This window comes from Vigna umbellata, chromosome 1 (genome assembly GCF_029865625.1).
Source record: "Vigna umbellata cultivar VRB3 chromosome 1, Vumbellata_1.0, whole genome shotgun sequence".
In the NCBI taxonomy this organism is placed as follows: Eukaryota; Viridiplantae; Streptophyta; class Magnoliopsida; order Fabales; family Fabaceae; genus Vigna; species Vigna umbellata.
Genome location: NC_142165.1, coordinates 37,427,895 through 37,445,415, shown reverse-complemented (window position 1 = coordinate 37,445,415; position 17,521 = coordinate 37,427,895). Strand labels below are relative to the sequence as shown.

General features: G+C 36.3%; 1 protein-coding gene and 1 long non-coding RNA gene across 8 annotated transcripts; one reads left to right on the top strand and one right to left on the bottom strand.

Moving 5' to 3' along the window:
• Positions 1-8,381: 8,381 nt before the first annotated feature.
• On the bottom strand, positions 8,382-11,362 carry LOC148205280 (uncharacterized). Its single transcript, XR_015783225.1, has 4 exons — positions 11,078-11,362; positions 9,957-10,021; positions 9,818-9,855; positions 8,382-8,608 (listed from the first exon to the last, which is right to left on the bottom strand). It is a non-coding gene; the product is annotated as an uncharacterized LOC148205280 (long non-coding RNA).
• Positions 11,363-12,675: 1,313 nt separating this feature from the next.
• On the top strand, positions 12,676-14,867 carry LOC124819876 (uncharacterized). 7 transcript variants are annotated; one of them, XR_015783222.1, is made up of 4 exons: positions 12,676-13,525; positions 13,600-13,762; positions 14,366-14,497; positions 14,630-14,867. XR_015783222.1 is itself a non-coding variant. In XM_088102921.1 (4 exons), the coding sequence occupies exons 1-3, from the start codon at positions 13,432-13,434 to the stop codon at positions 14,406-14,408; spliced, it is 300 nt and encodes a 99-aa protein (XP_087959047.1). In that variant the 5' UTR covers positions 12,676-13,431; the 3' UTR covers positions 14,409-14,421; positions 14,630-14,867. The 7 variants fall into 7 exon arrangements, 4 of the variants coding, with proteins under 4 accessions (XP_087959047.1, XP_087959049.1, XP_087959050.1 ...); XR_015783224.1 differs by having other exon boundaries at positions 14,361-14,497; XR_015783223.1 differs by lacking the exon at positions 14,366-14,497 and adding an exon at positions 14,039-14,297.
• The last annotated feature ends 2,654 nt before the right edge of the window (positions 14,868-17,521 follow it).

Here is a 17,521-nt window from a genome sequence, read left to right as displayed (position 1 = left end):
CCTGCACTTATGAACTGATCATTAGGAATGCTAGGAATTGTATGAACTCGTGATTAGGGAGAAGCCTTCTAAACTAGGTCGTGAGTCCTTTGGGAAGAACGATACTTGGTCTAACCAAGTTTATTACTTGAACGATTCGGTCATACTTGCCGATTGAAAACAAGTTTGTGACATCATAATTTGGTGTTCATAAATTTGTCCATCAAAAGGCCAAATAGAAATTTTGGGGCTAATACTGAGGTTAACCCTAGAGAAGAGTGCAAAGTGGTAAAGAGTGTGAATGAAGAGATAATTGAGTTAGAAGAAGGAGAAACAGAAGAAAGAAGAGAAATAGAGAGCAAAAACAATTTTCCTTTTCCAATAAATCAAGAGAAACAAATGGACTTCACAGAATTATTCAGAATGGTGGATAATGAAGCACCTTGGGAACAGATTCTACAGAAAATTACAGTTTACACAAAATCTGATGAAGAAATCTCTACAAAGAAGAGACGTATAGATGATGAGGTAAAAGAGTGTATAACTGTTAAAAAAGAGTCATTCCCTCCTAAAGCATCAGATCCAGGCAGTGTTTCTATCCCTTGTACTATAGGGAAGAAAAAGGTAAAGAAAGCTCTTCTTGATTTAGGTTCAAGTGTTAACTTGATGCCTTATTCTTTACTGGAGCAAATCGGCAATGTTAAAATGAAACCTGCAAAGGTTAAAATAGTAATGGCCGATGGATCTTCAAAGGAGCCATGTGGGATTGTAGAGGACATTATAGTTTGTGTTGGCAAACTTCAGTTCTTGGCAGACTTTGTGGTGATGAAGATGGAGACCGAGAAGATACCTATCATACTTGGAAGACCGTTTATGAAAACGGCCAGGGCTATCATAGATGTAAATGAAGGGATAGTGGTGCTCCAGGATAGAGAGGAGAGAGTGGTGGTAGATGTCTTCAAAGATGAGATGCAAGCAAAGGAGGAAGAAGCTAGTTATAAAGCTGCATTTCGAGATGCACCCATGACTAGCCGTAAAGATGAAAATTTTGAGGTTTCAGGTAACCATTGTTTGTTGTTTCAGGTACCCAAGGAAGAAGAGATTGGAAGAGGAGAAGAAATTCCTAGAGACTGGAAGAAAAGAAGACTCCAACTTGGCACACCTGTTAGAATCAAGAACAAGTTGTGGGTTGTGAAGGGCTTTAAAGAGAAGGAGATGATAGAGATAGAGTCTCCATATTCTAGAAGAACCAAAACAGTTCAAAGGAAACAGCTGAGGAGTTGGTGGAATGATAACATCAACTACAAAGAAGATGGAACTTGAACTTTATTGGGTCAAGCTAATGACATTAAAAGAGCGCTTGCTGGGAGGCAACCCAGTGAATTTAAAAACTTTTGATTTGGTTTTGTAATTTGTAATTTGTGAACATTATTTTTGTATTTATTTTGTTGGATATAGCATCTACTGAAGGATGCTAGGTGGTTAAGTATCTACTGAAGGATACAATGGCTGTAACACCTACTGATGGGTGTTGGTGGATTTTGGGTCAGGCTCGTGACGTTAAACAAGCGCTACCTGGGAGGCAACCCAGTTGATTGAATATTTCTGTTTGTTTGTTTTAGTTAGGTTTTGCATAAGCATTTTGAACATTGAATTGCAGGGAGCCAGTGAGGGGCATGTCTAGGAGGCACGTAGGTTAAGAAAAGAAGGAGAAGAACACATCACGAAAGTGCCGCTGAGCGGTACTTTACCGCTGAGCAGTACTCTCGCAGAATAGGGTTTTAGTTCCCCTTAGCGGGAACCGAGCCCATTAGGGTATTTTTAAACCCTAAGCTGCGCATTCTTTCACACTTTCAGACTTTTCTTTGCACAAACACTCCCACATACCTTCTCCAAGGTTTTCCACATCTTTTCACTCTTCCCTCTTAAGAAAATTTCTCTTCCACTCACTTTTTCACTAGTGTGCCATCAAAGTTTGGGGTTGGAAGAGAGCATTCTAGCTTGGAAGCATTCTCATTCCATCTAGTATCTCCACCCAAGTAAGTAAAATGCATTTTGTTCATTCTAGGGTTTTGATTTTGAATATGATGGTCAAAGCATGAAGATTTAGGGGTTTTGATTTCTTGGCATGATTTGATGATATATTTGATGTTTGAACCGATTAAACTGCATGATTATGAACTGGAAAACTGAAAATTGCATTTGGGTGGAGTTAGGAAAGCTTTAAAACAGGTTTTTCAAAAATCTGCAGAGTTACCGCTGAGGGGTAAACTGCCGCTGAGCGGCACTCTGCCAGATTTGATTTTTCTGGTTTTTTGTGATCTGGAATGTGGTACTGGTGGCGCTGAGGGGAAATTCTGGCCCTCAGCGGTGGTTTAGCTTCGAAAGGAGTTGTGTTCTGTGTTTTACTAATGATTAACATCATGTTCTATGGTTTTGTTTGTGTTTTGAATGTAGGAATGGCATCCTCATCAGGAAAAAGATTGAAAACCATGGCAACCAAGAGAAAGGAAAAGGAACCAGAGCAACCCCAATCTAGCAGGTTCCTCTCTAAAAAGCATGAGAAGCACTTTAGGGTGGTTCAGGATAGGAGACTTCTGATGGAGAGAAAGGTTGGAATGATACCTAACTTTGCTCCTCAGTTTGGAGAGCAAGTGTTAGGGAATGATTGGGGAAAGCTAGCCACTTATCCTGCACCTGCCAACATAGTTGTGGTTAAGGAATTTTACACCAATGCAAAGAAGATTGGTGATTATCCAGCTGAGAATTATTTGGGCTATGTTAGAGGCCATGCTATCAGGTATGATCCTGATTCAATTAATAACTTTCTGGACATTGTATGGGCTGGTGAGCAGTGCCAGTTTGCTCTTTGCATGGAGGAAGGTGCTGATTATGAGGATGTGGAGAGAGTACTGTGTATACCTGGAGGACACTTCCAAAGGAATCGATCTGGCTTAGTGGTTAACATTAGGAGGACAGATTTGACTCCTCTTGCAAAGTATTGGATGGCGTTTTCTCATGCCAACATTCAGCCATGTTCACATGTGTCAGATATTACTCTCAGCAGGGCATTCTTCATCTACTGTGCTATCAGAAACTTGAATGTTAATATTGGGCAGGTGATAGCTGATGAGATTAGTGTGTGCGCCAATACTTCAAACAACAAAGCACCACTAGGACATCCTTCTTTGATCACGCACCTTTACAAGATAACTGGGGTGGACACTTCTGCTCCACCTTTTGAGAGGCCAAGAAAAGCTATTGATGAGGCCTACTATAGACAGTACTGTGGAGGTGATGATGCAGCTCAGCCAGTTCCACCACGCCGTGCTCGTAGAGAGAGAGGGCCAGCACAGAGCCAGACATCTGCTGAGACACATGAAGCAGAGCCATTCCAGATGAGGGACATGTATATGTCTCTTATAGGGGCTCAGTTGCAGTCCATTCACAAAGGGCAGGTGGCCACTGCTGAGATGATTGTGGGGATGTATGATACACCTCCAGCCCACAGGTGGACTATGGATGAATTCCATAATGTGGTAGCATGGCCAGAGGAACCAGTGCATGGAGGAGGAGCTGAAGCAGCTGAAGCTTCAGCTAGAGATATGGAAGAAGATGAAGCTGATGAGGATGATGCATTTGAAGATGATGAAGATGAAGAGGAAGAGGAAGATACAGAGGACAGCTCAGACTGATGAGGAGCTGAGATAGCATTTACTGATAAATGCTATCATATGATTATTCTTTTGTGGTTTAAGTTTTCTGAACTTATTTGTTTCTGTTTTTAGATTAGGGTTTGATGTACTTTATTTGAAACCTGGTTTGTTATGATGGTTTGCTATTAACTGTGATTTTGTGATAAGTAATTCTGAATGATGCTTATGATTGATTGATGTTGAGATGATGTGCACATTAAAATGCTTATATAGGTGATTCACAAGCTTTGTGAACAAATGCATGATATCATGATTGTGATTGTGAAATTAAGCAGGATGTGTATGTCAAATGTGAATGAGCTTATATGTGAGATTTTGAGCTCCAGAGTTGTTATTGTTGAATGCTATTACTTTGAAAGCATGAATGGTTTTGCCCAGGTTTTCTATGATTGAATCAATTGCTTGTTTTGCATCATGTGATCAAGGCCATTTGTTCAAAACCTTTTTATTGGCCAAATTCATAAAATTAGCCCACTAAAAAGAACACTGTGTGTTCTATCCTTTGAACCCTTAGCCTTGAAAATACACTGAAAACCCTTAGTTGAAAATCTTTACCTTGAGTTAAGAAGAAGATCTTGTGTGGTATTGTTAAATGTTCAAGTTTGGGGTTGTTGGGAAAACATGAAAAGCATTGAGCTAAGAGCTAAAAAGTAAGAATATGCAAAGAAAAAGAAAAGAAAAGAAAAAGAAGCAAAGCTCAATGCAAAGGCAAAAGAAAGTTGGGAAAGAATAAGATGATTGTGTTGTATGATTCTCTTAACTCAAGGGTTTTGTGATCTAGAAAAACCAATTTTCTTGTTAGCCAGCCACATTATAAGCCATTAAAAAGTCCTTGTGATGATGCATGCTAGTGAATGTTTTTGATTGTGGTAAAATGAAAGGCAAAGTTAATTCATGTGACATTGTAATAGTAGAGTGAATGAGTGATTACCTCTTATACACTTGTGTGTGAGTGAAACACTTTACCTAGTGAGGAGATATTCCATTAACACATGAACATCCATGCTTAATTGATTGATCATTCATGAAGAATAGCATTTGTTGGAATTTAAATGACTTTGTGAACACTAAAGCATGTGCACATCTTGATTGAACTCTTGGTCATAAGTTTGAGTGAAGTTGTTACTTATCTTGAAAAAGAGGATTTTTAGAATGAGTGAATCATCATATGAATTGGTTGAAGATTGAGGTACATCTTGTTTGCTTGAGGACAAGCAAAGTTCTAAGTTTGGGGTTGTGATAACAGTTGAAAAACTGTTATTTTCATGATTAAAATTGACACTAAAAGCAACCTTTACACTTAGAAACTAGCTTGAAATCATGCTTTTCTTCATGTTTTTAGAAATAAGAGAGCTGGACAGGTTTATGCTTGATTTCAGTGTTTTTGTGCAGGTTTTAAGGTGAATTTGGTGAAAGAAGTGAAGAAGGAGAGAGATGAAATCAGAAAAGACAACAAAAAGTGCAAAAAGGAGAAGTCGAAGTCACCGCTCAGCAGCAGTTTACCGCTGAGCGGCACTCAGGAGCTTGCGGGAGGTCCGCTGAGGGGCAAAATGGCCGCTGAGGGGAGAAAACAAGTCACGCACTCACCGCTGAGCGGTAGTTTACCGCTGAGCGGCACTCTGGAAGTCACGTGAGGTCCGCTGAGGGGCAAAATGGCCGCTGAGGGGAGAAAACAAGTCACGTACTCACCGCTGAGCGGTATTTTACCGCTGAGCGGCACTTTAATGGGCTTGGACTTGACTTTTTGTAATTTACGAATGATATATAAGCTTTAGGGTTTCCTAGGGTTAGGCATCTTTGGCAGAAACGAAGCAAACACTCTCTCTTCCACCCCTTGGGGTAGATTGGGAGATGGTGACAGCTCTCCTCTTCTCTTTCTCGGGTTTATTCTTTCATTCTTTCATTGTAATTCATTTAGGTTCACCATGAATATGGTGAACTAAACTCTGTGTGTTTGTTGGGGAATCAATGTAATCTTGTGAAACTCTCATATATGGAATCTGTTTTTACATCTTTTAATTAAGACTTATGCTTTCTTTCATCATTAGTTAGGGTTTTTCCTCTTTGCTTAATGCTTGCATTGTTTAACTCATTCGATGCATGATTATTGGTTTTGTCGATACGGGCACGTACGGGGAAGTCTAGATCCGGGGAATTTCTCCCAATTTTATATTGGTTGTCGTTAAGCTCCTGCACTTATGAACTGATCATTAGGAATGCTAGGAATTGTATGAACTCGTGATTAGGGAGAAGCCTTCTAGAAAGGTACATTAGAGAGTGGCATTAACAATGATGATTTGAATGTTGAATTCCTAAAATATATGAGAGTGGATAAGATGAAATTGACCCCCAACAACATATTCATATCTATATTTCATTGAAAGTGTTTATCTTTTGCTTTTTGCCATTGATCAAAACTCATGCATACATGTTTATTTTCTGTCTTGCATATTAAAACTCCAAATATTTCGTTTGTAAGTCTTAGTTAATCAAGAAACCACATAACTAAACTAGGCCGTGAGTCCTTTGGGAAGAACGATACTTGGTCTAACCAAGTTTATTACTTGAACGATTCGGTCATACTTGCCGATTGAAAACAAGTTTGTGACATCATAATTTGGTGTTCATAAATTTGTCCATCACCCGTATCGACAAAACCAATAATCATGCATCGAATGAGTTAAACAACGCAAGCATTAAGCAAAGAGGAAAAACCCTAACTAATGATGAAAGAAAGCATAGATCTTAAATAAAAGATGTAAAAACAAATTCCATATATGAGAGCTTCAAAAGATTACATTGATTCCCCAACAAACATACAGAGTTTAGTTCACCATATTCATGGTGAACCTAGATGGATAATAATGAAAGAATGAAAGAGATAGAAAAACCCGAGAAAGAGAAGAGGAGAGCTGTCACCATCTCCCAATCTACCCCAAGGGGTGGAAAAGTGTGTTTCTACTTCCTTCCAGCCAAAGATACCTAACCCTAGGAAACCCTAAAGCTTATATATTATTCGTAAATTACAGAAAATTAGGTCCAAGCCCATAAAAGTCCCGCTCAGCGGTAAGTGCGTGAGACGTTTCTTCCCCTCAGCGGCCATTTTGCCCCTCAGCGGACCTCCCGTAAGCTCCTGAGTGCCGCTCAGCGGTAAACTGCCGCTGAGCGGTGACTTCGGCTTCTCCTTTTGCACTTTTTGATGTCTTTTCTGATTTCATCTCTCTCCTTCTTCACTTCTTTCACCAAATTCACCTTAAAACCTGCACAAAAACACTGAAATCAAGCATAAACCTGTCCAGCTCTCTTATTTCTGAAAATATGGATAAAAGCATGATTTCAAGCGAGTTTCTAAGTGTAAAAGTTGCTTTTTGTGTCAATTTTAAGCATGAAAATAACAGTTTTTCAACTGTTATCAGAGGACGCCCAAGCTTCGTGCATTCGGCGCTCAAGCACCCCAAAAGGGGCGCTTGGGCGGTGAGCGACACTCTTTTGTGCTCAAGCCTCCTAAAAGGGCGCCCAAGCTTTGAGCACTGCTCCCTTTTGTTGGTTTTCCCGACCTTTCTGAGCTCCATCTCCATGGCACTTCATCCTTGCTTTCCATATTATCTCATTTTCTATCAAAACAAGGAGAATTAGTCATAAAATAATCAAATTCAACCTCAACCCTCTTATTCACACAACTTAATAGAAAAACATGATTCCAAGCAAGTTTCTAAGCAGAAAAGGGTGTGTACATTACAAATAACGATATTTTTTTCAACCGTTATCAATAGACCTTCTCAAGAAGCATATGTAACTTGAGTGTGAGAGTGTTTTTTGCAGGTCACCCATGGTCGGTAGCAAACATCTTGATGAAATCAAGACATTCGGGATACGGAGTAAAGCGGAAAGGTGGACGATCAGAGAGGAACAAAGACATGATCGCGTGAAGCAGAGCGAAGGACGATTGACTTCTGACTCATTTTACCCAGAACAATAATATATATTAGGGTTAAATATATTTTTCGTCCCTAAGTATCACACGATTTTGGGTTTAACTTTTAGTATATGTGGCAAATGGTGGGGCCATGTCTTATGTCAGCTTGCCTCTTCACTCTTTGCCACGTTGCTTGTGCTTGAGAACTTTGTTCGTCTTCTCCAGCAAACCAGAGCCTAGCCTCCATCGGACCAGCCGCTGTGTCGGACCTTCTGCTCAGTCCAAGGCGTCGCCGGCGACACCAATCGCCACCGAGGCCATTGCCGGCTGTGGCGTCGATTTCTCCTTCCTTGCCTTTTCTCCGCGCGGGAGAGAGAAGCTCTCTCGTTCCTCCACCAATCGCTACCTGAGAGAATGCAAACAAAATCAGAATTACCCAACACCATTACCCGACCTGCAGACTCCTTCATAGTATTCAGAATTACATCTGCATATGCCCTCTTCAAAGCCACCATTTCCTGCACAACCAAATATACTGTTACTGGTAGGGCTGGGCAAAGTATACTGCACTGCACTATACTATAAAAATTTGCAGTTAACTATAAAACAGTTCTCCTAAACTAAACTGAACTAAAAATAGTTAGGGTGAACTGAACTGCACTAGTTTTTAGTCTACTCATAGTACAGTGCAGTTCAGTTAACTAATCCTGTTGCACAGCACTACTTTTCATTCCAAATGCATGCAGTATACTTATTTTATAAGTCAAATCTGATTAAATCAGATACTTCCGAGCTATTTTAAAATTCAAAATTTTCTACATGAAAAATAAATAGGTTTCAAAAACCTGCATTATATAAAAATGCAGGGATGAAGTCGATCTGAGTCATTATGATCTCGTATCCAATAATAATACTGCGATTAAATAATTGCAAAATCAGCACTTGAAAAATCAGCAACAGCAGCAGTGCAATTACAGCACTTGAACAATTGCAAGATCTGAAACAGCAAAAACATTTGGATCAAAAACAGCAACAAGTATATCAATATGATCAATAGCATAAACTAAATCAAGAGCATTGGAAGTGAAATCAATAATAACAGTGTCAAAAATAATCTCCTTCCAGAAGTACTTTTAAGTATTAGATATAGTTGTGTTCCAGCCAAAAAGATGAGGATATGATTTATTCATTTAAACAGGAAATCAATATTCTACTTGAAAGTTCATCAGCAAATTTGGCACTAGAAAAATCAACTACGGAAAATAAAGAAATTTCCATCTCACAGAGAAGAACCACCCAAACATAATATAGCACACGAGAATTTTGAAACAAGAACAGAGGACTTGCCTTCCAGAAAGGATATCACCTTGGCCACCGCAACGTCTAGGAGAACCATATATTACACAGACTCGAGTGAAAACGAACAGATGCTTTTTTACTACTCTGTTAGTCCAAGTACATGTGTGGATGCAAATTGCAAGATAGTTTTTCTATGAACTAATAAACATTTCATAACCAATAAACTTTTAAACCAAAATATCACTAACAACTGGATTAGTATACATTAAATTGTGAAGGGTGAACATGTTAAGTACTGAAAGTGGAACTAAAAGTAAAGTACAAAAGTAGAAAAGTATAGATACTCTTCCCAAGACTAGTGACCAGACCCAAATTCATAATGACAGAAGCACACTGTTAGGTTTCTTGGAACAAGAAACCCAGAACTCACACCAAAAGACACCGTGCACACACTCTCTCACACAGAAAAACACTGTATAGTCTGTATTATTATTCTTGGTGACAAAGAACACAATTCCTAAGCTTCCAAGGGAGCCTTCTCCCTTTACACAGGATGCAATATTCCTGTCAACTAAGATACAACAAAACAACATGTCTATCCCTAGGCATCTTCTAATAGTTCTCAAATCTTTCTTACTGAAACAACAGTTATCGTCTAGACAACCACTTAGTTGAATTTTTCTCTACATTGAACTATGTTAAAAAATCACAAAAGCACACAACTAACTCAAGCCATTGATTTTATTTTACTTCAATACAATATATCAAAATCTGTCCACGTAATTTTATTCACAAACCAGATACAGACTAGGAAGTGAAGCCCGTAAGCATGAGTTGGAAAATATTCTTTTAAAAAGAAAATCAACTTTGAATGCAAAATGAAATGGGGGTAGTTATTAACAAGTACCTGTTATCATTGGTAATGTCTATGGCCTCTGTTGGTCTCTGAAGTTAAGAAAATGAAAAACTATATTATATTGAGCCAAAACGAAAAATCCAAGGCAGACAAGCCTTCCACAAGACCACATAATGACAGAAAATAATACCAAATTTAGTTCAAGTCTAAAAAGAACTGGTCCAAAAGAAAAAGAACTGGTCCAAAAATCTCCTCCTGCAATGATTGATATACTCAAATTTAGTTCAAGTCTAAACCAAGGAGCAAGAATGAATAAAGAGTCACTTTTCAAGGCATCATAAGAGTTATACACAAAAATTATACGCATAAAAGGTTTCATTTCTTTAACTGGTATTTAAACTGTTTATGAGTTGAGATGAAAAGGGTTCAACATATATTAAAATTCAAACACATTGTATGTCTGAGTCAACTGCGTTTTAAATATGATCTAGCTTGTTCCAACTGAAGAAAAAAAAACATGGGAGTTACGTGGAGTGTTCTTCTACAGTATCACCATTATTTGAGCAGAGAGAATGTTTAAAATATGAACAAAGCATGAAGTTGAAGAAAGAGTATAAAGGCAAGTGTTGTAACAAAAGATATAGAGCAAAAGACTATAACAACATCATTGAAACCATATTGAATTGCAGGCATAAAGTCAAAATCAGCATTATCAAAATTGGAAGCAAAAATAACATTCAAATCATCAAAAACAACATCATTAAAAGAAGAAGCATCAGCTAAAATATTAGAATCATGAACAATAATAGCTGGCATGCTATCCTGTTTTTCACTCCAATCTGCAGTTCGAGAGGATTCTTCTGTTTGCCTCAACCAAACTTCTTAGGAACACGATTATAATGAAGGAATCGTTATGTGATGACTGAGATTATTTGGTAGCAAACAACCACATGTAATATCCAAAAAAGGGTCTCACATAACTAGTTGAAAATTCAAAGAACTCAACTATTTTCCTTAGGGTTAAGAGACACAATCCATAAAGTAAGAAGTACCAACATTATATTGCACCATAAACACCTTAAATTCATCAATCAAGCAGAAAAATAAGCACAAAAAATGAAAAGGGACAATAAAAATGGCGAAAAGAAGAAATCCCACAACATTAAAATTTCATAAATCATAGGTTTAAGGAAAATACAGAGTAAGGCGGCAGCACATAGAGGCAGAGACAGCACAGACAGGTAGAGACAACACGGAGAGGCAGAGGCAAAGAGTGACAAGCTGGAACACAATAGTCGAATCACTACTTACCTCGACGGTCGGTATGGCAGTGAACAAGACAGGCCCCTCGACAGTCGATACAGCAACAACGACAAGGGTCAGAGCAGGGTCACCGTTGGAACTCTCCTTTGTCCACAGAGTCACGGTGGCAGCGGTCGCGCGTGGGCTAGGGCAGAGTCACCGTGGATTTTCGTTGAAGCTCTCTTTCGACAACAACGGTGGGCAGCGATTGGGTCACGGTTTGCGACGAGCCTTCAACGGCGCGGGCCTTCAACGGGGACGAGCGTGCGAACCTTCCACGGGAGCCTTCAACCATAGAAATACTGAGAAAAGAATGTAATGAGATAGGAGAAATTTTTTATTGCAAACCTAAACCATAGAATATAGTACAGTACAGTTAACTGTATTAAAAATAAAATAAGTTCAGTATATTTAAACTGAATTGTTAAACAGTTAACTAGGTTTTAATAAAAATAGTTTAAGTTTTTTTTAAGTATAAAAGAGTACAGATAACTATAGTTTATAGTTTTTAAGTAAATTGTGCCCAGCCCTAGTTACTGGAAGAACCACAATTATCAAAACTCAATCACATAAACATAAACACACAAAACACCAAACTTTGATGGCTAGGAGAAGGCAAACTACTTAGGTTGTTATTCTTCAGATCAAGGTTTTGGTCGAAGAATAGGTGGTGGGTTGCTATGTTGGTACAGGTGCAATGATGAATGTTTCAGCCCCCTTCCATCCCAAATTAGGGTTTGCCAGATTGAAGAAAAGCAACGTGGCAGAGAGTGAAGAGGCAAGCTGGCATAAGACGTGGTCTCGTCGTTTGTCACATCTACTAAAAGTTAACGCCGTCCAATTTTAAGGACTAATAGTAAATGTTTCAAAACTATGAGGACTAAAAACCATCAAAGTTTCGAGTAGGGACTAAACCCAAAATCGTGTGATACTTGAGCGACGAAAAACATATTTAACTCTATATATTATTATATTATTATATTATTAAAACAATCTTGAATTAATGTATTTTTAAGAAAATTGTGAAACAATTCTTTTCCAACAAATAAACAAACTTTACGTCAATTATTTGTGCTCCTTTCGATTAATTGTGCGTGTTAAGAAATATCACAATTCTATATCATATTATATTTATTTAACTAAATTAAATCTATGAACGCATAAAAATAAAATATCTTATCATTTATTATAAATAACAATAATTATTTTATATTCAAATAAAACACGTTATCACAAGGAAAAGAAAATATTTATTATAAATAAAACGCATTACTCACCTCACGTTATCATATTGATGGAAAATAAAATATTTATTATAATTATCATATTCTGTAGTACACTAAACTCACCTTACCTGAGTGGAGGTTTTGAGGATTAAAATTTATCTGTAAATAATAATACTTTAATAATATTTTTTTTATAATATTTTAATATTATCTGTATATCATAAAAAAATATTATTAAAATATCATTATTTTTTTTTTCACTTAAAAAGAATATTTTAAAAGATTTTTTTTAAATGTATTAGAATTAACCTATTAATTATGGATTAAATTGATAACTCTAAATAAACACAGCAACTAGACTCATGGATGAAGAAATTATGAATGAAAAAGTCATCTAAAAATTATAATTTTGTAAAACTATTTTACATTAACTCAACAATGATATTACAGGATAAGGATATGTGATTTATTCAATCAGCAATCCAACTGAACAGTATCTAAGCTGATTAAACACTTTCACAAGATAATCTTAATCTAAGCCACTGGAAAAAAAGATTTCCCAAATTAAAAACCTTAATTTCAAAAATAAAATAAAAAGTTCACCACTTGCGAACCTTGAACTGTGGCAGCTCTTCCCTCTCCAGGATGATGAGGTGGATTTATAGATGTGGCACCCCGAGAAGAAGATGCATATGGCTAAGGGAAGGAGTAGAAACAGCAGAAGCAGCGACAACAACGCGTGACGAAGGAGCAGCGGAACGAGCGGCGTGGACAGTTAGTTGCGGAAGTAGTTGTCTCCATTGAAATGAAGCAAAACGAAGCAAGGTTGAGCAAGGAAGAAAAGAGAATTGTAATAGTGGTGAAGAAAAAGAGAAGGGAATGAATGAATAAGGAGAGAAAAGTGGGTTCCAATGGAATCGATGCTTGCTGAATTTTGTTTTTTGTTTTTGGTTAAAATAGTGTGGGAGAATGCGTTTGGTAGAGAGTTAAATAATTGGTGAATTATGCAATTTAATATGTACTTAAAGTTTTAATTAAACAGTTTTATATTTTTAAGTCTGGGCCAGAAGTGTTAAAGGCCCAAACGCAGCCTAGAAAAGACGAAGTCGGAGGTGAAGTTCAGGTTGTTGCTTGTAAATGGCTCATTCGTTGTCATTTTGGGAATACACGGTGATCTTCTTTCTGCGCCCCGTTTTCGCCATTCTCTTCGTTCTCTTCTTAATATCTTCTGGTAATTCTTTCATTCTCTTGATTCTCTCTTCATCGCGTTGATTTTTTGAGTTGAAAAGGGAACACGTGTGTGAGGTGGTGTAGGTTGGTTTGTGGCGTGGAAACTGGTGCTGGTTCACGTTCCTTTGGTGCAAGAGGTTTTCGGCCTCAAAAAGAAACCTGTCCGAGTGAAGCCCCAAATTGGTCGGTTCTCCAAAATTTACAGCACACTTCGTGCCCAAAACCCACCTCCCACAAGGTAATTTCTCAAAGAAAGAAACTTTTTGTTTTCCTAAAAGATTTTTATTTTTTTATTTTTATTTTCATCCCTTTGGCAATTATATCTTAGGGGATGCTTTTTTCTTGTGTGCTGTGAAAAGGAATCTACAATAAGATTTTGTTCGGTAAATTTGGAAAAAATGTTGAATGCTCCCTCGTGCTTAGTTGTGATATCAATATTGGATATGGACTTGTGTTTTTTTATGACAGAGCAAGTTTGTAATTGTGCTGATTTGTCTATTTATCTGTTCATTAGAAAGAATCACAAAAGGGTGGAATTGAGTGGATATTAGATCGTAGATTACTCTGTTTGAAATAGAATGAAATGGATGCAATGAGGTGCAATTCAATCCTTCTCATTCTGTTCTATTCAAATCATCATTGTATTCGCTTAGTTGTTTATTCATTTGTATCATTTTGTTTCCTTCGTGGGAGAGGAGGAGAATGTCACGCTGATTCACCTTGCTTCCTATTAAATTCCAATGGCTGTTCAAAAGTTTCTGTTCAGGTTTTAGGTATGATATGAGTTATTTGTCTTGCGATCTTATTTTCTAAAAGGCTGGTTTGTATTTGCATAGGATAGAGGACGAGGAAAATTGAAGGTTATTGTAGATGGATTGAAATAGAAAGGAGCGAAAGGTATCGTAATGCATGTTGAGTTGCCCGGGTTCCAAGTATTTTGACCTTATAATGTCTAGAATCTTCTGTTCAGTAGGTTTGATCCTGTTTTTGTTAATGTTTCATCCAGTCAAAATTTTGTAACACAACATAGTTGACAATATGTCACTACTAATTTGAGATATAGAAATCATCATGAATTCTCATGGTTTCTTTCTTGCAATTGCAGATAAAATCATTAAATTGTGAAGAGGACGGAAAATATGGGGTCTTGGACCGTATAACAGGCTGTGAATTATTGATTGGAATGAATGAATATATTCCTAGCATGTAACGCGTTTCAGAAACAGTAGATTGTGATTATTAAAACCTTGTATATAACATGACAAAACAAAACCGTCAATGGTTTTGCTGTGGAACTAGATTATCAATTTCGAGTGATGATGAATTATGATTATTTTATGATAGTTTTTAGCCTTATATTGTATAGAGAATGTTAAAGCACCAACATTATTATAACATTGCTTGGTTGTGCTTGTGTACAAATACATGGTTAATGCAGATAATACTGAATGCAAAGGTGTTTGACTATTAACGCCATTGAAGCAGATGATTGCTTAAGTATAAAAGTCTACCATCAAGTTTGTGGATTCATTTGAGTAAGGAGAACCTTTATTTCTGGGAAATGTGCTATGTTTCCATTGTTGGCAATAATTTAAATATTGTCATGATAATATGTTTTTTTCAACTTCCTGAATGGTAAAGAGAGAAATGTATATATATACATGCCAAATGATGTTGATTTATTCGAAAGAGAATGCGCCTAAACATGACTAATAAATGGTATTCAAGTATGATTTCCTTTTCCTCTAATGTTTGGACACAGATCTAAGCTATGATAGAGTGAAAAGATAAAAAGAATTTTTCTTAGTCAAATTGTCCTTTCCGGGTTTTATCTAGCCTTTGAAAGATAAATTGCATCCAACTCAAAAGTGGATTTGCATTGAAATAACTTATCTTTGGTAAAAGTAAGTTTGACAGAATAACTTTTACAACTATCTACTTTATTATTTCAATAGTTACCTCTATAACAAAGTACCCACGTGTACAAAACCATTTACATAAATATATGCTTTTTCAAAAAAAAAAAAAGAATTTGTAAACATCAAATATAGAATTATGTATAATGCATTACTCTATAAAGGAACGTTGAATAGAACTTTTAGAAGGCTTCGAAAAACTTTAGTAAATTTTAACTAGGGTCTCGTCAGAATTTTGAAACCTCTCAACAAACTTTTCCTAAAAGTAATATAAAAGGAATGACAAAGAGAAATATTTAATTTTACAACCTAAAAAGAGTTTCGTTAATCTCAATAGAATGAATATAAGTATTGTTCTTTGTTACTTCAACTTTATTTTAATACATAAAGCCACTCATAACGATCAACTAATGTCTTATAAAATTTTAGTATTGAGTGCAAAATGTCTCTCCAATTTAGTATTGAGTGCACAATGTCTTATAAAATTTAGTATTGAGTGCATAATGTCTTTTGAAGTTGTACAAGAGTTGTTTTACAAGGAAAAGTATATATTCCTTGCTTCTAGAGATATAACTTCATAGTAGAGGATATATTAATTAACGATATATATATATATATATATATATATATATATATATATATATATATATATATATATATCCTATTAAACACATTAATAAGGATAAACAGTTAGATGATTGATGCATTTTTTACATGTAATTTCACTTAAAATGTGATTGTTTCATCAATCGAATTTGCTAGCAAAAGCTTATTTTTTAACATGTTTTTAATAAGGTCGTTAAAGCTTGTTTGTTATAGTTTGTTTTTGTGTCATCTCTTTTTCATAATATGTTTGAATTTATAATAATATATTCTTTTGTTGCTCAATGTATTAGGTAAAGGAGAACTCATTAAAATCGTCGTCGCCACTGTCATCGTGACCGAAGAATCAATTTCAACCAACGACCATTGTTTTGCTTGTCTCGGCCAAGCGACCATAACGCTATCAAGATCGCTATTGAAGTACTTGAAAAACACTAGAAGGGGTGGTTAAATAATGTTAATGGAAAACTTTTTGCAACCCTTCTGATATAGCACATTATCGAGCTCTTGAAATCTTCTTTTAAACAATCGTAGGCTCGACTTAATAGTATTTTGCAATAATAACTTTTAGATGCTATTCATAATATATATACTACAACATTTTGTTAAGAATTTCCTTTATGAAATAAATCGTTTAGCTTAAAAGATTCTTGTGTTTGAAAATAAAGCGCAACTACAGATTTTAACAAGAGGATCGTTTAGGTAAGAGAAGAGATAATTGCACAAAATATTTTATACTAGTTTGTTCCAACTAAGCTACGTCCAGTGTCCTCCACAGAGGGTTCCACTATAATCTTCACACGGTTACAAATGAGTAGTAGCACCACTGTTGATAGTTGTACCCTGCCGAGATTTCCTTTGACTATTTAAATCACTCTTGGTACTTAGCAACTTTGCCAAGATTCCTCAACTCAACCGAGTTTAGTTGAGTGTTTTAATTCTCTTCAGAATTGCAATCAACGATTTCTTACAAGTAATTCGAAATATATCTCTCACTAAGAGGATTTGAATACAATACAAAACAGTCTAAACACTCGCAGGTGTTTCTCTCTTCTCTCTTACAATAGTAAGCAATATGACAATGAAACTTGAGTGTATCTCTTTCTCTTTTTCTCTTCTTTTCTATTTTTCTTAGCTAAGATGTATTCTTTTTCTTGAACTCTTTCTCTTCTTTTTTATAGGAAGGATATATCATTGTATGATCTTCTTTCTTAAGATATTCTCTTAAGCTATCCTCTTGATTTTCTTCTTGGGAGATCTTCTATTTATAGGCTTCATGGGTATTTGTCTGTTAGACTGAGTTTGTAGTTCATAGCCTTGATACTTGTGCTTTCTAATTCTTTTTTTCACAATAGTCATTGGGTAAGTTCACTTTGTCAAAGGAGGCATGCTTTTTCAGTCCTTTGGTTGAAGTAGGTTATACGATCTTTTTAGACTTTGCGTTAAGTGAGGAACATTCTGTGAATATCTCCTTTGTC